The sequence below is a fragment of the Arvicanthis niloticus genome, chromosome 16 (assembly GCF_011762505.2).
Source record: "Arvicanthis niloticus isolate mArvNil1 chromosome 16, mArvNil1.pat.X, whole genome shotgun sequence".
Classification (NCBI taxonomy): Eukaryota; Metazoa; Chordata; class Mammalia; order Rodentia; family Muridae; genus Arvicanthis; species Arvicanthis niloticus.
This window is the reverse complement of record NC_047673.1, coordinates 8147769-8168742: the sequence shown is the minus strand read 5'-3', so window position 1 is coordinate 8168742 and position 20974 is coordinate 8147769. Positions and strand designations below refer to the sequence as shown.

Sequence of the window (20974 nt, the reverse complement as noted above, 5' to 3'; positions counted from 1 at the left end):
TAGCCAGCACAGCTGACCTCTGGTCAGCTTGACACACAAACACATCACCGTTAAGCCACAACTTTCTTTCCTTACTGTTCCCAACACCACACACACACACACACACACACACACACACACACACAAACGAAATAACTTTAAAAGTCTAACAGTCTTTATAAATTCAAACACATTAAAAGTTCAGTCCCTTTAAAATACCCAGTCTTTTTGAAAATCCCAAATCTCTTTTAAAAGTTCAAAATCTCTTAATCCGTAGGCCCTTGTAAAAATCAAAATTAAGTTAAATAATTCCTTACTTCAAGAGGGAAGAACCAGGGCACTGTCACAGTCAGACCAGAGCAAAACAAAACTCCGGCAGTGCAAATAACAGTGCCCAATGTCTGGGATCCACTCACAATCTTCTGGGCTCCTCCAAAGGGCTGGGGTCACTTCTGCTCTGCCCTTTGCATCGCATGCAGCTTGTCTTCTAGGCTCTGGCTGATCCCACTCCACTGCTGCTGCTGGTTTTGGTGGCTGTCTCACAGTACTAGCATCTACAAAATGCTGGCTCTTCTGCCGCACCTGGGCTGCCCTTCGACCAACGCCAAGCCTCAACTTCTCTCCAAGACCCCTTCAATTCTGGGGTTTCAGCCACTACGGAGGCTACACTATCTCCAATGGCCCATCCTGGCTTCTCACAGTGCTAAGTTGTGAGAAGCCTCAGCTGCTTTTCATGATCCTTTACGCCTTCAAAACCAATATCACCTGAAAAACTCTTAATACTATCAAGTTCAGCTGCCAGCTGAAGCAGCAGTGATGGTCATCTTTGGGACACAGCTTCTATGTGTGGACTCTGAAGAAATACTTCCCAGAAGATTTCACCTCAATGATTCTGCACTCTCGTTTTTTCTGTGTTTCTACTCCACCCCCTTCTCTCTCCCAGTTTTTCAAGATGGGGTTTCTCTGTGTAGCCCTGACTGTCCTGCAACTCACTCTGTAGAGCAGGCTGGCCTCCAGCTCAGTGATCTGCCTGCCTCTGCCTCCCAAGTGCTGGGATTAAAAGCACACACACACACACCACAACTCTCCTTAGTCACCACTAATTTCTCAGCTCCAGCTGACCAGCATCTATTGTCCCAGTAAAACATGGGTTTTATTTATTGTTTCTGGTCTCTTGTTAACCATGCTAATTCTTCAGTCCCAACTGACCAGAACCACAGATTCATAACAAAAGTCCTGGCAAAGGTTTTCCTTCCTCTGAAGCTTCACAAACCTGGACTCTATCTCCTGCATTGCTCTCAACAGTCATCTTCTAAGCTCCTACAGAGCAGCTCACTGAGCTCTCAACACTCAGTGGCTTTTCTACCCAAAGTCCTTCCATAATCCTCCCTCCCCCCCCAAACAACACCAGCACCCCACTCCTGGTACCAACTTGTCTTAGGGCTACTATTGCTGTAATGAAAACGTCATGTCCAAAAGCAACATGGGATGAAACCGGTTTCTCTGGCTTTTCCACATTGTAGTCCATCACTGAAGAAGTCAGGACAGGAACTCAAACAGGACAAGAACTTGGAGGCAGGAGCTGATGCAGAGGCCACGGATGGGTGTTGCTTACTGGCTTATTCCTCATGGCTTTCTTAGCCTACTTTCTTACAGAACCTAGGACCACTAGTCAAAGACCACACCCACATGTGGGCAGGGCCCTCCCATATCAATTTAAAAAATGCCCTACAAGTTTGCCTACAGAATCTTATGGTGCTTCTCAATTGGGGTTCCATCCTTTCAGATGTCAAGTAGACACAGAACTATCCAGCACATCTCCTTTCACGTCTGGCAGTCTTTCCTTCCCACCTAACACAAAATTTGCCAGCTTGTCTTTTTAGGGCAGCCAGGGACACTTTCTCGTTCGTACACTCATTGTCCCCATCTCCCCACAGTGTTCATCTCCCCACAGACACGGTGCTCACCAAGCACCTTCTGTTTCTGTGAATCTAACTTTGGGTGCCTCATAGGAGTGAAACCATCCTGACTGGCTGATGTTGAGACTCAGGTTTCATCCTGTGTCAGAATTCCCTTTTCAGTCAAGACTTAGTCTTACTGTGTGTGTAGACTACACCTGTCATTTATATAACCAGTAGGCACTTGGGTTGGTTCACCTTTGTTCTACTGGTGATCAGTGGTGCTTAGATCATGAGTGTACAACTTGTCTTCAAGACCTGCATTCACGGCGGCTTCACACACACACCAGGTTCCTGTTTTTAATTCTTTGAGGGGTAGCCCTCCTGTGTTTCCCACTAAGGTGACTCCATTTCCCAACCCTACCAGCAGAAATTTGATTTCTCATATCCTAACCAACAAGTGTATTAATCAGCTGTATGGTGCTATAGCACATGCCTGAGAGAAGACATTCAGTGGAAAACAAGCGTTCACTTTGACTCACCGTGTGGACTTTGACCAGGCTCATCCATTGCCTAATAGGTCTCTGGTAGGGCCACAATATTATGACAGGGCATGGTGAACAGATTTGGCTCACATTATGGTCAGAAAGCAGGAAACAAAACAAACCCACATACAACTCAGATTCTAGGATCCATCTTAAGGGCAGGTGCCCCCAAATGGCTTAAAGACTTCCTACTAGGCCTCACCTCTTAAAAATCACACAACTTAGCAAAGTGCCAAACTAAGAACTAGCCTGTGTGGGCCTTGGGCTGGGAACAGGGGTCAGTTGGAAGCATCTACCTAGCTTTAAAACATCCCTGGGTTAGAACCCCAGCATATATGCCCTAGGTGTGGTGACATGCTTGTAATCTTGCACTTGGGAGTCGAAGGTAGAAAGAACAGACATTCATGTTCATCTTCAGCTATATAATAAGTTCAAGGCCAACCTGGGACACAGGAGACCCTATCTTAAAACAAAAAAGACAACCACAACCCCCCAGACAAAAGCTTTTAGAATCTATTACAGATCCAAGCTACAGTGACTTGCCAGTCTCTATATCTTCTGCTCTCTGGGCAGTACTGTGGCATCTTTGTGGTTCTAACTCCCATTCCTTGATTCTTACACTCATGCTCTCAAACCACTGCCAACCTTCATGGACAGGCGTCCAATCACGGCCTTGCCCCCTTTTCACCAGGCACGTTGCTTGCTGTTGTTCAGTTTTAAGAGTTGTCTCCATACTACATATTAATTCTCAATCAGAGTTTGAAAGGTATCTTTTTCATTCTAGGGCATGATGACTAAACTTCCTGCCAACTTGACCAAACTTAGGATCACTATACACTTCCAGGTATCTATAAAGATGTTTCCAGAAAGGTTTAACTGAACAAAAAAGATTCCCCCTAAATGTGACAGCATCCCATAGACTGGCATCTAGGCCTACAGAAGAGGAAGTGACCTGAGCACTGGCAGCCATCTCTGCTTTTTGATTAGATGAGAGGTAGCCAGCTGTCACATGCTCCTGCCACTGTGCCTTCAACACTACAATGAACTGTTCCCCTCACAAGCTATGGACAAAACATAGCCCTTTCTTCAAGTTACTCTGTCAGGTGTTTTATCCTGGTAATCAAAGAAGTCATGAATACACATGGGTTAACATTTTTCTGTTGCTAGTGACCTTCAATGCACAATAAGACACACACACACACACCCAGGCTTACAATGCTATTTTTCATTTCATGTCTTTGGTGTCATTAAAAAAAAAAAATGACTGTGAAATTCAAATAATGTCTTCCCTTGTTTGTTTTCTTGTTTCATAGTTAGGTCTTAGATCCATCTTAGCCTTAATTGCTTTTTTAGTATTTTACTTTATGTGTGTTTTGCTTGCATGTATGTCCCTGTATCATGTGGAAATCAGAAGGTATGACTTCCCCTGGAACTGCAGTTACAGATGGTTCAGTTACCATGTGGGTACTGGGTCCTCTGCAAGAGCAGCCAGTGCTCTTATCTGCTGAGCCATCCCTCTGGCCCCATTAGCTGTTTATGTGGCACTCCATGTATCCAGATTTCTTTACTTGCATATATCCTTCAGTACCAGAGGGGTGCTGCCAAGGCACCCAGCCTTGTGAACTAAGCAGCCTCTGGGTTTTCAGCAGCCTAGCACACAGGCAGCCCCTAGTAGAAACTGACTAGCCAGTCCTCCTTGTGTGAGCCAGCTTGCTCATCCTTTATGCTTATTCTATGGGGCTGGTTCCTCTGGAGAACCCTGACAGCTACACAAAAGTAACCAATGCAGTTGGTTTTTTTACTCCTAAAAGTATCTGAGTGGATCCCTTTGGATTTCCAATACATAAGACTGTATCTACAAATGGAGATCCTTTTACTTCTCAAACAGGAATGGTTTTCATTTCTTCTTACCTGTTTTCCTGGCTAGAATTTCTAGTACTATGCTGACTAGACATCAGTGCCAGGCATCACGCTCGGTGGCTGTTCATTTATGACCTTGCTAGTTTTTTTTTTTTTTTTTTTTTTCTCTTCCTCATTTGCTGACTGCCAGAAAGTGCTGAGTTTTGTAAACCGAGTTTTCCTTATCGGAGATGATCAGATTTAGTGATCCGGGGGAGGTGAGTCTGCGGGTATGAGTTACCCCAAGGTGTGCACAGGTGCTGCTCCTTTCTTTTAAAGTGTGAAGGAAATAAACTATGGAGCCAGCAAAACTCTAATACTAGTGACTTGTTGTTGCTGTGTTTACAGAGGTCTGTGTCCTTTATTTTGGTTTCTGGCCACTGCTCAGTCTTCTTAACCTGATGGACTGTCATGAGCACTGACTACCAGACCAGACACAGTGGGGACGAATCCCCTCATCTTTGATTTGAGGATGATTTCATTTCTCTCCTTTAAGAAAAAAAAAAAATTTTTTTTTTTTTTTAGAAGAGGGAGTCTGAATTGTAGCATGGTCTTAATTCTGTGGGCTAGCCTAGTCTATGAAATTGAAAATCAGTTCTTAAAGTCTTTAAAATGTATTACTATACATGTAGATGTACTGGGGGAGGACACTCGTGGTCAGAGGACAACTCTGGTCAGTCCTCTACCTGGATCCCAGGGACTGAACTCAGGTTGCCAAGCTCAGGCAAGTACATTGCAGTCTAAGGCATCTTGCCTGCCTAACATGATTCTTTTTTGCCCCCAACATAGTATTACTATTTGAGAATTTCATGCAATGCACCCTGAGCACACGTGCTTCCCATAAAACACACCAAGTCTAATTTGTGTTGCCGTATACTCATTGGAGCATGGTCAAACTCCCATTAGCTAGTTCTTAGGAAACTATGTCCCCCCCGCCCCCATACACATACACACACACACACACACACACACACACACACACACACACACACACACACACACGCACGCGCGACCCCATCCCAGCAGAAGCCATCAACTGTCGAGAACCACACCTCGGCATCCCTGTCAGTTTTAAAGGACTCTTCCCAATAGCTTCCCTGACAGGATTCTTGATGGATGGCCCCCCTCACTCTTTCTAGTGTTTGGGCTTATTGTCTCGTGGCTCCGCAGGTAACAACTCTGGATGCTAGGTGCACACATGTGACTCTTCCCTCTTTTGCTTTCAACAATTCCTTTCAGAGGCCTAGTGAAAATGTGAGAGTACACACCCTCGTTTACTCAGAATTTGTTTCTGGGATGTGTAGTCAGGTGACCTTTCCTTGCTTGGCAAGTCTTCAGCTGCTCTCTCTCCACGCCCTTTGCTCTTTCTCCTCAGCAGATGTGGGTGTTTGTGCCACATCCCTTAGATCTTGTTCTCCTCAGACTTGGGAACTGTGTTGTCATATCTGCCAGTTAGGTCTGACACTGTGTATTTCTTTCTGTCCACTTCTGCCCAGGACTTCTGACTGAAGGTTTCTCTCGACCGCTGCCTCCATGGTTTGCGAACCACTTTCCTGGCACTCACCTTCCCTCCAATCTTTGAGCATCTCTGAGGTGAATGATTACGATTTTGTACAGGATGTTAAGTAATCATCCTTAGGAGTGTCTTGATTTACCTCTTCCTGTAAATGGAACACTTTTTGTTTTCTTCATGTTCTCTGCTGAAGACAGGACATTTAAATTTGCTCACAGTGGCCAGAAAAGTGAATTCTATTTCCCAAGGTTCATTGCTGTTCCTGTTCTGATAGTTGCATGCTATGTACATTTGGGTGGATAAGCCTGAAATGGCACCTAAGGGCCCTTTCAAGTCTCTTCTGTGCCTTTCCTTGGGCATGCCCAGTAACCTTCCCAAACCAAAGGCCACGTTTTAATGTCTGAGTTTTCAGTGTCTGGAAGGAAGACGCCAACCTTTAAATCCCTGGAGATCTAGTGATGTTGAAGCCATGGCCCAGCTTCAGTGTTCGGTACCTATCTCAGACAGTCCCTAAGTAGTTATGTCTGGCAGGTTCTACCAGTACAGCTGTCAAGGAGCAAAGACACTACTTGATCTACCCACTCCTCATTTTTCCAGAATGCTCAGTGTTATAGGTTTCCTGATAGCCAAACCTACACCGTATGCCTCAACTTTCAGGACAAAGGGACAAGGTCAAAGAACCGGCTTCTGTACTTGGGCCCCTATGCTCCCACTTCCGCTTCACCCTCCTTTCCCATGTCCTGCCCAGTCATGACCGACAGTGCAAGACTATCAGCCATACGAGGCCTCTGCTCCTGGGACAGCATCCACCTTTCAACTTGGGGCAATCCAGAGTAACTGAGCAGAGTCCTGAGTTACAGAAACACAGAGCTTGTTTAAAATGCCCATGCGCGTTTTATTAATAAAAACTAACAGTGCTTAGTTAAACAAGTCAAACAATTAAAGTCTCTTTATATTCCATAAAATATTACAGAAAAGTTTATTTGTGTTTCAATAAAAAGACCATCATTTTAGAACAGGCAGCTAAGGGCAACTGTGCAGTTAATGGGTTCTTGTGAATAAATTTTAAGAGACTATTGCCTGTCCTTAAATTCCTTTTTCTTTTTATAAAAAAAGAACTATTAAAAATGATTGACAAATTTTGAGTTAAAAAACTGTTAAAACATTCTCTATGTTTAATTTCAACTTTATAATAGATTACAGGAAGATGCTTATGAAACAAATACAACGTTTGTTTCAGTACACGTCTTTAAATGATAGACTTATAAGTATGTAAACAACTATATAATAAAAAGTTTCCAAACATAGCCTGTAAGAAATCAGGCAAATTTACCATAAGCAAACTTTCTAGACAATTTCCATAGCTGCACCAGCGTGGCAGTAAACTCCTTCCAAACAAAACAAACAAACAAACAAGAAAATCTACTTCGCAATTTGTTGCTGCAATAGAGAAAAGGTGTACAGACTTGATGGACTTCCAACAGTCAGTATAATTTAAGGAAAAATAGTCATAATAAGATGTATGGCGCTTAATGTAGAGCTTTGCTATTGGCTTGGTTCTTTGGACACTGCATGATTTAACAAATGGAAAACTTCATCCTAAAGCCTGGCTGTCCACCACCTGGGCGCTGGACATGGGAGGCAGGGCAGCACTTTGTCATTGTCACCGGTGTGGGCGCAGTACAGTTTCCTCAGCAAACCCAGCAACAACTGTTGAGGGGCAAAATAAGCTTCAAACTCAAAATAGAAAGAAAAGAGAAAGAAAAGAGAGAGAAACCATAAAATCCTAAAAGGTAGATACAGGCTTTGCATTCGCACGCTGGCTTCACAACATCTCCGCAGCTAGGCTCAAACCGCAGCACACTCCTTACTTGGAGCTGCACCTCTAACTCCAGAACTCACGGGTATCTTCTTGGGAGTAGGCCAAAAAGAACAGAAAGCCCCACTTTAAGTTTCTTTTCTCTACACATGTTTTTCCTGAAGCTGATTTGAAGGGGGAGGGGTCTACGGGTTGAGCGATCAATCCTCCTCGTCATTTTCATTAAAGTCATCGTCGTCGTCATCATCCTCCCCAACGTAGGACACAGGGGTCTCGACCCTGGAGCCGCTGTACTGAGACCCATTGGAGCTCGTGGCCAGCGTCCCGTCTGCACCATTGCTCAAGTCACTGCAAAGACAGGCCGGTCAGTGGAGAACCCTGCTCTGTCCAGCCCAAGAACCACTGCACAGGACACTAAGGGGTGGTTTGTTCAGGTTTTTTTAGTTACACAGCAAAAAAAAAAAAGTTGACCATCTGCAATATTAAAACCATAACCTGGAATGAGCTTGACTCTGCTTGGGCTATTCTGAGACCAATCCTTTAAAAACCTGGTACAGCATAGTGTCTGGTCACCAGGACTCATGTGAGATTCCTGAGATACAAAGGTAGTGGACCAGGGAAAAGAACAAGTTGGGACATCAAACAACACACGCACGTGCATGCTAGGCCACCATAGATCTGCACACACATACTCTCCATACCTAGTGTCTGTCACTCGCACATACTATAGCAACATGGGCCAGAACCTGGAACTACTAGGTGGCATCCTTAAATAGTATTTAGCACAGGCTGGGCTGATGGTGCACTCCCAGCATTCAGGACCTGTCAATTAATGCAAAGCCACAATTACCCATCCTAATGCTTTAGTGGTACTTATCAGCACTGCACAGTAACACTACCAAGTACTGGGCTTCCAATGGGACAACTACATCCAGAAAACCACCATAGCAAAACTACTGGGTGGCTGGGAAGGACACAGTCGAGGCTACAGCTGTTCTTGTGGCTGCTCTGTACCCATGAGCCTCTACACACTGTGTGCCAAACAGAACACCAACGCTGTCGTTCCTCAGAAGAGGTCAACAGCCTCATTTTCTCAATGTGAGAAGTAGGAAGTCAGGAAAGTTTATTCCATAAAAAGAACCAGTTGTGGTCAGCCAAGTGGCTCTGTCAGTAGACACTGCCTCCCAAACCTGGAAACCTGCGACTCGACCCCAGGACCCACACAAAAGCGAAAGGAAGAAATGACTCCACAAGTTCTTTTAATCTCCACATATGTCCATTACATGCGTGTGCCGAGCACATGCACGCACACACACACACCTTTAAAAACAAGGAGAAAATATTTTAAAATATACTCTACTTTAAAAAACAAAAAGCCCCGTAAGCACATTCACATTCAGCTCAGACTTCAGAACAAGAGAAAAGCTGATCTCAAAGAGAGCTGGCATGCAACACGGGATGCTCACAAGCTGTCTGTCTTCAACCCTCGAAGGCACATGGGTCACTCAGTCACCACCAACCCTTGGTGTTCACATGAGGGTATTCACTTACACTATGGCCTCAAATGATCCCAGCAACATCTACAGTGTTAACTTAAAACAATTCTAAAATTTAAATTTATCTTACTAATAGTTAACTTTAGACTGTATCTATCAACATGCCAATATAATTATTTCATCATTCATATTCATTGTAAAGACCATCTTAGGCCTCTTTCTAAATCATATTACTCACCTTTTGAAACTGCTAGACCAACTGTCAGCTAATATGTTTTTGTCTTTAAATAGTAAATAAAGGTCCTCCAATAACACAGGAAATAAAAAGATGCAATAAATACAAAGCACAGGGCAGGGGAGGTGGCTTAGTCATTACAGTGCCCTGTGCTCATGAGGATCTGAACTTAGATCATTAGCACCCACATAAAAGTCAGGTGTGGTGATGCCGGAGAAATGGCTGAGAGGTAAATGGATCAGAGGTTAAGAGCAGTGGCTGTTCTTGCAGAAGACCTGGGTTCAATTCCCAGCACTGATATGACAGCTCACAAATCTGTAACTCCAGTTTCAAGGACCTATCACCCTCTTATGGCTTCCATGGGTACTTGATACATGGCATGCAAACATACATGTAGACAAAATACAAATTTAAAGAATACATAATTTTAAAAGCTACAGTTGACAGTATCTTCCCGTAACCTAGAACCAGGAGGCCAGAGGAAGTCTGTTCAGTGAGAAATACCATTGTCACATACACATACACACACACACCCATATACCACCACCACCACCACCACCACCACCAACAACAACAACAACAATAAAGCAAAACAAAACAAAAAAAAAACCAGAAAAGTTGAGGAGCTATGGGGCAACGAAAGTTGCTGGAGGAGGAAATCAGTCTTGTTCAGGGATGTGGGACCTAAGAGGCCACCCACATTCCAATAGATACCCTAAACATACTGACAACACTACACACAGACACAGACACAGAGAGGGAGGGAGGGAGGGAGGGAAAGCACATGCAGATATAATGTCAGAAGGAGATGACAGTGAGAATAGAGAAAGTTGGAGAAGGGAATGAGGGTGGATTTGGTCACAATACACAAGTGTGTGAATATTGAATAAAACATTAAAAAAATAATAAACTGTAAAGGAGACTGAGGCAAGGGGATGCCAAGGCCTGGCTGTCTGTCAAGTGAGGAGTCTTAAAAAATATAAAAGGGTAAGTAACAACACTTGCTAGGCTGACCTGATGACCTGACCAGAGTTTGATTCTAGGGCCTCACAATGAAAGAAGTGAAGTCGCCCTCTGAACTCCACACAGGTGCAACATGTGCCCACACTCACATCATACATATAAGATTTTAAAAACTGGGCCACAAGCACCTGCCACACCAGAGACCAAAGTTTGATCCTTGGAACCATGTAAAGGTGGGAGGGATCCACATGCACATACACACGCAAGCATGCATACACGCCTCTTCTAACCTCCACCCTTGCCCCACATACATCACACACAAATACTAACAATAAATAAAATAAAAGGCTTCTACAAAGCAAGTCCAAGACTGTCTGGGCTACACAAAGAAACCATGTCTCAAAAACCAAACCAAACAAAAACCCTTGCCACTTTCCCTGCCAACAGTAGAACACGGGTACATCTGCCCCCACCTTACTATGTAACACTTTAAAAATTACTTAATTAGTGGGGGGGGGTGCAGTGAGGTCATTTCATGAGGGACAAGCACTGTGTTCCCTTGCCTGGGCAGACAGTCACCTGGACCAAGCTTAGTCCAGGCTATCTGAAATGCAGTAGGGCTGCCCCACCCCCAGCTGTTGTCACCTGGCAGAAAGCCTTGTGCCATTGGATGTAGAACCTGCTGTCGTGACGAATACTCCGCCAATGGATCCCTGAGCCATTTCTGAAGAGAGACAGAAGCAGACAGTAATAAACCGAGTAGTCAAGTTTGGTGGCACCTATCTTTAACCCCATCACTTATGAGGCAGCTGAGCTCCGGGCCAGCTAGAGGTAGAGAGACCAAACAAAACTTCCGAGATCCAGTATGTGAGAAGCAAGCCTGCATAACCAGACACAGCTTGGGGAGATCTGCAGACACCCTGCCAGCTTGCTCTCCCTGCCCCTGTGTGAGAACCAGGGGTGGGTGGGTGGTTCCCAGGCAGTATGTGTGTCCCCTTGGGAGGTTCCCCATGCTGCTCCATGTGCCAGTAGCATCAGAGAGTAGAGACAGGGACTAAGATAAGAGTGTGAATGTATAGCATACCACCTTCCACCTCAGACTCACTCAGAGTCTAGGCCAGGTTCCAGGCCTGCATCTGCTGCAGGAAGGCTCAAGAACAGGCAATGCCTTACACAGGCTAGGACAGATGCTCATGCAGTCTGGGACAGCCGTTGAATAGGCTTTTCACAAGACCAGCATGACCTGATGACTCAGCAAAGTCACCAAAGTAGAAGCCCAGGAAACTAACAGCCCTGCCCCATGCTGTCCTTGCTGCTGGGTTATAAAGACCAACTGATGGCTTAGGAGGGCACCAGGCCCGTCACCTCAGTAGACAGACCCTCCCTCCATGACACTTTCATCATGAAAACGACAAGTGCCGCTCATGGGGCCCAACAACCAAGGGACCGATGTTCAGCCCGACCCCAGCAGACACCCAGGCACTAGGATGTACTGGACCACAGCATGGCCAGTCACAGGGCACAACTGACCTGTCACGTATGGTTCTAGAGCTTTTGGTACCAAACTCCTCGCCACCTTGAGGTCTTCGGCAGAGCAGCTGCCCGACTCCAGCCCGCACGCCATGCCCATGCGCTTCAGCACCTCAATGTCGTCGTGGATCTCAAACGTGTTGTCAAAGTTAAACAGATACTCAAACCTGTGGGGGAAAGGCACTGTGAGGACTATGTGGCTTCCAAGAGCAGGTAGGAAGTCCTGTGGGTGGGAACCAGGCAGCTTCCTACCCCACACCCGCCATCCCAGATCCTACAACTGAGTTACTCTAAAACAGTTCAATGAAACTTGGGAATGAAAGACGTGTCATTGCATAATTCTATAGCCTGTCTTGGTCTAGGCATGGCCCTGGGTCGGGACACTGCTGCCTGCACATGGCACATGTTCTAGGACTGCCAGAGACCACAACTGCTGTTCAGCCCAACCCCAGCAGACACCCAGGCACTAGGGATGTACTGGACCACATCATGGCCAGTCACAGGGCACAACTGACCTGTCACCTATGGTTCTAGAGCAAAACAGCCATCAAGTCTGAACCCTGATACCAAAGTATCTGTTTCTTCCCCTGAGGAGCTACACTTAGGAGCCCACTAAGGACGAACTTGTCATTGGAGATGCTGCAGTCAATGACTGTCTTCCTGCTGGTGTTAACAATGATGAAGGGCAAGTGGATGACAGAGTTGGGAGGAGGTGGCCTGCGGGCCTGCTGCTCGGCTTGGCGATTTCTCTGCACCAAGTTCTTGAAGGCAATTTGCTGAAAAAGACCAACATAGCCCCCCCTCCCAGTAAATGTCAATACCAGTAACATGATCCCTTCCTTCCTGCAGATAGTGGGAACCTAGGTGTTGAGAGATTGACCTGTAGCAGCCTGTGACATCTGCTCACAGCCTACAGGGAACAAGGAGCACAGAAAAGCAGCCGCACGAGTGACCTGCTAGGACACTCAGTCCTAAGCTAATCCTTGTAGTGTACCAAGGACCTCTCTGCAGTTCTGCAGGGATGAACCCAGAGCCAATGGTCCGTGCCTCAAGTCCACAGACACAAGACTCTGACCTAAGTCTGCCAGCCACACTCCTCCCTCCCTACAGTGGAGGTGCTCTCTTGAAGATGTGCGGCTATAGAGGAGAAGGTTCTCATCTCCATAAGGTGACAGGTTACCAGTTAAAAAAAAAACTCAACCAAGGCAAGTAAGGGCAGGAAATGGGGAGTGGGTTGGCCCACTTCCTACCCAGCTTACGTTTCCCTCTGGAGCCAGGATCTCTATTTCCCAGATCTTGGTGCCCTGAATGGGCCCTACCATGCCACCTTTAGGCTGAGCACACAGGGAAGAGCATGTTACCAAGCACCAGGTCCTGACACCACTCCTTCATCAGTCACATCATATTTTAGGCAGTTAACAAGGCCTTGTGATGGGCCAGGATAATGCTAGGATCTCCAGCTCTGACCACTAGGCGCCCTGGATACTATGACCATCCCAGGCTGGTGGCCAGTCACCCCCATGACCAGTACCATCGCTATGCAAGGGTTCTGAAACATCTCAGTTGGCTCTGCCATGAGCCCTGTACACACCATCTTCACTGAATCCCCAGGTATCTTACAAGAGAAGTCCAAGTCCAAAGGCCACTTGACGTAAACATGGACAATAACCTTAACCACCTGGCTTTCCCTGTGCAGTAACTATGAAAACCAACATCTACAGAGTTCACGACAAGCCTGGTGCAGGCTTAACATTCCCTCGATGTCACACCAAGGAGCTTATCGCACACAGTCAAGCCTTTCTGAGAACAAGGCCTGTGTGGCCAACAGACTGTTTCCAGGGGAAGGTGGGGGAGCTCAGAAAGGCCATACCTGCAGGATGAGTTCCTGGAGCTGTGACTGCTTCTGTTTGATCCTCTCCAGCCTCCGCTGCCTCTCCACCTGCAGACAGAACAGTGAGGAGGGGCACCCATCAGCATGCTTACCGACAAACCCATTCTGTCAGGCCCACAGACACTCTCACCGAGAGCAGACACAGTGGAGGCTCTAGATGGAGGCCAGTGCTCCTGTAACTCTAACAGCACATGGATCTTGCCTTTCGCGCGCACACAGTCAGATGTAAAACCTATCCTTTAACAAGGACTACCAAATGCAAAGGGCCCCCCCTCACATCCACTCGGCCTGCAGTGCACCTCTAGGTTCTGGCACTCCTGAGCTGAGTTGGTGGGCAGGCCGATCCACTTGATCTCCTTCTTCTCCTTGGAGATGATGTTCATGGCCATCAGCACATTTAAGGCATCGTAGACACGCCGTCGGATGTTCTTCTGGTCATAAGCCTAGAAGACAGACGGACAGTCTTCTTGGTGATCACACCTGAGGTTCATACCACAAGCATGTCCCAAGGGGATGCTCCTGGTCCAGCAAACGACCTGCTTCATGCTTTACACCTTATACTTAGGGTTTCTAGCACCCATCACTGGCTCCATTTGACAAGCTGAGCCATGCTATCCCGAGTGGCCTGCAATCCAAGCCCCATGTACTGTCAGCACTTACTGATTCGTTTGGTAGGATGTGGTTGTCAGCAGCACTGAACTCTGCAACCAGCTCATCAGCCACCTCATTGTAGGAGGTCGTCCCTTTCCGCTGCACCTTCTCACACACCTTCATGGAGAAATGTCGCAGGCCCTTGCCATTCTTCTCGCCTTTCCTGTTCCGCTTCCTTTCAAATACCAGAAAAACAGACACTGTGAGTAGTCATGGGAGCCAGATGTGAATCAAGACACTTTCAGAGAAAAGACCTAAGGCTGCAGAGGCCCATTTTCCCCACAGCCCCACCACAGGCAGCAAGGACTCCGCCCTAATACATCAAGGCCATTGGCAAGTATCAGTGTTTCTCAGGTCAGAAAAGAACATGTACGAGGCCAGTTCACACACCTGTGCCTTTAAATGTCAGGGAAGATGGACAGACATCCGAAGGGCAGAAATCAGCATGGGTCTGATCCGGACCACACACTAGGCACCACTGTTCTAAAGGCGTCTGCTGGCATCAGAGCACGGCACATTTCAGTGTAAACTTAGGAATTTTCAGGGCTGATTTTGGCAAGCTACCATGACATAGGGCAAATGCTTAGATTGAAGGACATGTGTCAAACGGAAACCATGTGCAAGCTTCAGGCCAGGAGGCATACCAAATGTGTCACCCTCACTAAGTCACACCAGGAACAGCGCCACTAAGGTTTCTCTGGAGAGTTTTGGGCACAGATGATTTTAAATTGAAGCAAGAGAGACGTGGTTTCACAACAGGGTGTTTTTATAAAGTGACACACTGGTGATCTTTAAAGAGAATCACTTCACTTCCATCTGTTACTAGCTCAGTGGCAGGACAGCCTGGAGGGACCATGTGCAGGATGGAGCCCTGATGTCAGACCTGGTGAGATCAGATCTTCTGACACTTTTTAAACGTTTGTGTCTTTATAAGCGGCCGGTGTTCTCTTTGTGGCCCAGTCAAGTGAGATGGGATCTTTGAATTCTCTCTGCTCAGGTACCCCCACTACAGACCACATGACACATGGCCAGAGGAAAAAGGGGACATTCTCAGCAGCTGCCACCCTAAGGTGGGGGTGCTCACCCAGCAGACCAAGGTGAGGAGTCGGACGTCTGGTTCTGGGACACAAAGTGAGTGTTGGGAGTGTGTGGGCTTCCTACCACAATAGTGTTGGATGCTGCAGGTCTCTGAGGCGTGCCAATCACCTACAGTCAAAAAAGAATTCAGAGCAATCAGAAATGTCTCCATCACAGTGCTGCCACACGCCACTGCTTCCTTCTGCAGCCACTGAGGTACCTTGTCAGCAGCAGCGAGAAAACAGCAGAGAAGCATGCGCCCTGCCGCCGCTGCCGCAGCAGCATCAAGAGCAGTGGCAGTGTCACTGCAGCTGCTCAGCAAGTGGTACTGCCCCACGCAGCTCAGACACCCCGACATCTGAGAGCACCAAAGTCTCAACCAGGTGGGCAAACGGAGAAGACAGAGCAAGCCACAGTGTAGGGGCTGGGGAGGACAAGGCAGGCCTCCCACGGCAAAGAACACTGAGTAGTGCCCACACCAAGCTGGTAACTTACTGATAGCTACGATGACTAACAGGGCATCAACACACTTCTGGTTTATTTCCTCTTAATGAGCTAGACAAGGATAAAACTGACCCCCCCAAAGCATGAAAGTTATAAAAACAAAACAACCCAAAACTTCCAGAACTAATGTGACCCTGGGACAGACAGTAGGTACCTCTTCTAGCTCCCAAATGGCACTACCCTCTGTCCAAGTGGAAATGGTGTGTGAGTGTCCTGTCGGGGATACCTTTTTCTACTGTCTGTAAGGGACCCCAGGATCCAAAGATCATCAGGACAAGAAAAGAACAGGCAGCTCCACTGGGAGCACATAGAGGCGATGGCTCCTGGGAGTCAGGTTCTACCAGAGCTGATGTGGCGACCACTCTTACAGCAATGTCTTTGATGTCCTTTGGGAAAAAGTCTGCTATTTTGGTTCCCTCAGTTAACACACAAATCTGTTCTTCTGGAGACAGACACTGTTTTACTCTGACAACAATCTTGCCACATACATAACTCTAAGTCAAAAAGACCTCTGGCAAACCCCAACCTACAAAGTATTTCAATGACCAAATTCTCCTTGGGAAATCCCCACCGGAACTGAACTCAGATACCTGGGTCCACAGCACCCTCCTCCTTTGCCCAGCAAGGTGTGGTTCACTTGGGGAGTTCTAGGCCACAAGAGAAGTGCATCTTGGCTTACTCTCTCAGGTGAACCAGGGAACCCTTCTTATCCCCACAGACAACAAGATGTTCACCAGTACTACTTGCCAGTCACATTCACACATCCCACACCAGCATGAGGCTGTGCAAAAGGTTCTGGAGCTCATGGGAGACTTCAGTCTAGTCTGCAGCATGAAAAAAACCACCCGAGAAGATGCACAGCAAGACTCAAGAATGGCCTGGGAATACCTGCCTGCATCCTGCAGCTGTGCGTGTGCAGGAGGGCACGTGTGGCTGGCTTACACTGACCACAAGGAGGCTGCCAAATGACTGGATCTGAAGAAAACTTACTCCCAGCTTCAACTCTTCCACACAGCACTTCTGAAATCCTATGCCAAGGAAGGTTAGGTGGCCCCCAACATCCATCAGGACACACAGAGACCCGTGCACATCCAACCCTCAAGTACATACATCTCTGTGGATCTGACAACAGAAAGAAGGAAAACTGTGCATATGCCTTTACCTCTGGCGAATGACCTAGCCCCGCCTTCACACACAGCATGGTTTACGCATAGCATGGTTGGCAAGTGCTCAACCCTGTGTACCCATGGCTCTCTCCACATGCTCCACCCTCTATGTCTATGTGCACACACTGTTTAGACTAAGCTCGGGTTCTGTGTGCACATGCTGATGAGAACAGGCTCAGCAGAAACAGAGTTCAGCTACAGCAGCGGGAGGCCATAGAGGCCAGAAAAGAAAATGAGAAACAGAACAAGGAAGTATCAGCAAGTGGGGTGGGAAAAGAGGAAAAAACACAGGGAGAGCCAGGTGCCCAGGCCTCAAGGAGACAGGAAAACTGGGCTGTAAAGTAGCAACTCCCTGCTGGGATGGCCAGATACAAAGACTGCAGACAAAGCCCTGGGGAGCACAGGCATGCTGGCAGGAAGTGGGTCCCATTCCATCTGCACCCTGACACTGGGGTGCTCATGTTGCACCAACTGCATGCATGTGCATGCAGCATGCAGAAGCTCCCAGAGTCACTGGTCCTACAGAGACCACAGAGCTACTTCTGCTAAGGTTCTCTGGTTGCTATCCCTCAGGACAATCCCTGCTTCACATGGAGAAAGAGGAGGCCAGGTCACAAGCAGAGTCTTTCCTGTAGTCACTGCTGCTGGGACTGAGACTGGTTCAAACCCACTCTTCTAGACCCAAAACTCCAGCAAGCCACATGGCTCTGCTGATTGGCATATGCTGAGAACTGAACACAAAACTGGGAAATGCAAGTGAAGCCAACACTGGATCTCAGAGGACGGAGACCTATCTCACCCAGAGCCCCTCTCTAGCTTTCAAGCAAATCTGAGTCCTATTGACACATCTTCACCTTGCTAAGGATAGAACACAGCCTCCCACATGGGAAGCAAGCATTCTGCCATCAAGCCACGCCCAAACCCAGAGCAAAATGTCTTCCAAAACACCCTCCTCTCAAGCCACCCTAAGGATTCATTTTGCACCTTAATTTCAAATGATAAAAACTGTTAAGCCAGGCAGTGGTGGCTCATGCCTTTAATCCCAGCACTTGGGAGGCAGAGGCAGGTGGATTTCTGAGTTCAAGGCCAGCCTGGTCTATAGAGTGAATTCCAGGACAGCCAGAGCTATACAGAGAAACCATGTCTCAAAAAACCAAAACAAACAAATAAACAAACAAAACAACAACAAACCCCACTTGTTTAGTCTTGTGCCCTGCTTCATTCTAGTTATATACAAAATAAAAAATTTAAAAGACAAAAGCAAACCACAAACTTAGAAAGGTTCAGGAAAGAGAACATGCAGGCAGGGCCCACAGTGCAAACCAACATGGCAGACACCTCTGTGCTTAACAGAGACATCTCTGTGTAAAAACTTCCAATACTACACACCTAGACCCTCCTAATATCCTAGTCCAAGGCCTTGTAGCCTCTGGTGAGCAAGTGCCAGGATACAGCACCTGCCCCAGTCACACTTCACATGCACACAGGTTTAGCTGTCATCTCCTATGTTAGAGTCAGTCCAGCCATCTCCTCAAACCTTTGAGATATGAACAGTTTAAGGGTCATTTACAACATGCCAAGCTGAGGATACAGCTTAGGAGTATGCTGCTCACGTAAAACACATGAGGTCTGATGTTTGTTTAATCCTAGTACTACCAAAAAATAAACAAGGAAATTCCGGCAGCATGGAAGCCCTGACCCACTACTACAGTGCAAAGCATAAACAAAAACCAGCACTCCTCCAACCAAGTTCAACTCCACAGATGCTGACTTTCAGATCAAGAAAGCTTAAATTACTTAGAAACTTTCTTCTCACCCACTGAGACACAAATTTTGCAAAGACAACTTGTTCAAACTCTCAATGCAGGGCTAACAGTAAAAAGTTTCTTCTCAATTGGCCCACCAGATTCCAGGTGCATGACACAGGGTTGCATGGTCCTTAGAACCCAGAGCACTCCCCACAGCTAAGGTACTTAAAACCCTAATGCTCAAAGGTGACACTCACCCTTAATCCGGCACTCAGGAGGAGGCAGGAAATGAATCTCCAGGAATTCAAGACCAGCCTGATCTACACAAAATGATGTCCAAGCCAGCCAGTGGTACATGACACCTCATCTCAAACAAAACAAAACAAACAGACAGACCTCATGAAGGACTTGAAAGATGGCTCAGTGGTTAAGAGCACTTGTCATACTTGCCAAGGACCCAGGTTTGATTTTCAGTACCTACATTGTGACTCACAAGTATTTACAATTCCAGTTCCAGGAGATATGACGCCCTCTTCTGAACTCTGTGGGGACCCGGCACACATGCAGTACATATATACAATGCAGGCATAACACTCAAGACAGAAAATTTTAAATGGAAAAAAACTAAAAACAACGAAAACCCACAATGCCCAGAGTCCACTGACAAGAGGAGGCATGAATGTAAACGCTGCACCCCGCAACCAAGTCATGGGCGACCAGACACTGCTGACACACTGCTGATGTGGTATGACCACTTTCTCTGTAGAAAGCCTGGCTGCACTACAGAGATGTCTCAACAACAGGGGCAAAAAGCATAGCCTAGAACTCTTTTGGGGGATAAGAGACATCTAGGAACATCTGGCAATGCCTGTGGAGACCGAGGGGATGGGGGGGATAGCTAGGGACACTGTGAAATGCTGGAGAGGTCATGAAGCCTAACCACCAAGTCCGTTTCCCAGAGCACACATGATGAAGGAAAAGAAACTCCTGCAAGTTGTCCTCTGACCTCCACACAAGTGTTCACTTAATATATAAAAACAGAACAAAACATAAAATATATTCTAAAAACTGTTAAGACACAGAGTCCTAAGGCCTCATGATTCCCTGCCATGAGGCTGGTGGGTGTAAGACTGTAGAAAAAGCAGCATGTGAGGCCACATGTCCCCAAGCCTCCAGCTTCCCAGGAGAAGCCAGAACATCTAGAGGTTGGGGGAGGGAAACCCAGAACAAAGTCCCTGGAAGAAAGACAAGAATCTGTTCACTACTAGGCAGCTGTGCTAAAACACCACTGACTGAAGCTGCAAGGCTCTATGGGAGCTCTATGGGATGCATTATTTGATGAAGAAAGGGCATGGTGCTGGCCCCTTCCTGTGGCCATAGCTACATAGCCACACCCTTCCTCCAACCAACCCTTCACAGCCAGGAGACAGTGGCTATAGAAAAAGGCCACAGAGCTGGCAACTGAGGCCATGGAGCAGGGCAGTTGCTCAGGTCTTGAACTGTCCACCCGCATCCACCAGGTTTCTGCCATGTGTACAGGGGCCTCAGATACTCCCAGACATAGAAAGCACATTGAAGACAGTAAGACTGAACAGTGTGTGTACAACAGAAAGCAGTGTACGTTTTCAGGAATCAGAATGCATCCTGAGAGGAAAGTCACTCCTACAAGCAACCTCTTCTACTCACCAACATGGTGGCCAGCATGGCCCACGCCGGCACGGCCCACACCCAGCCCTCCTCAGACCTGACACTCATGCTTCTTACCACTTACCACTTGCTGTGTGATATTGACATTGGACTGTCCGAAGGTTTTTGGCAAAAGCTGCTTTCCAAGTGTGTTCACTGTAGATGGGTGTACAGCTACAAGAGACACCACACCTGGAACACAACGACACAGGTTAAGAGTCAAACTGCTTCTCGGAGCTGAGGTTAGAAGGGGCCGTTCCAGGAAGATGGTGCGTCTATCAAGACCTCGTCTTCCTAGTTTTGATTTATAGGCCTATGGCTCAGTCACCAATGTCCAGCCCCAAACTTGGTCCTGAGCCCTTGAGTTCCCTCTC

The 20974-nt window shown here is 47.0% G+C and overlaps 1 protein-coding gene across 8 annotated transcripts in view; it reads right to left on the bottom strand.

Moving 5' to 3' along the window:
• Nucleotides 1-6761: 6761 nt before the first annotated feature.
• The window catches only part of Tfdp1 (transcription factor Dp-1), a 39750-nt gene continuing 25537 nt past the window's right edge, over nt 6762-20974 (bottom strand). For 5 of the 8 annotated variants that reach the window (XM_034520327.2, XM_034520333.2, XM_034520326.2 and 2 more), the window contains 9 exons: nt 20686-20792; nt 15504-15625; nt 14429-14594; nt 14068-14211; nt 13748-13816; nt 12502-12653; nt 11878-12044; nt 10993-11071; nt 6762-8001 (listed from right to left, as the gene is read on the bottom strand). In XM_034520327.2, coding sequence (XP_034376218.1) covers nt 7854-8001; nt 10993-11071; nt 11878-12044; nt 12502-12653; nt 13748-13816; nt 14068-14211; nt 14429-14594; nt 15504-15625; nt 20686-20792 — 1154 coding nt within the window. In that variant the 3' untranslated portion in view covers nt 6762-7853. Of the gene's footprint in view, nt 8002-10992; nt 11072-11877; nt 12045-12501; nt 12654-13747; nt 13817-14067; nt 14212-14428; nt 14595-14809; nt 14908-15503; nt 15626-20685; nt 20793-20974 lie in introns of those variants that run through there. The other 3 variants (XM_076913847.1, XM_076913845.1, XM_076913848.1) reach the window with 2 other exon arrangements.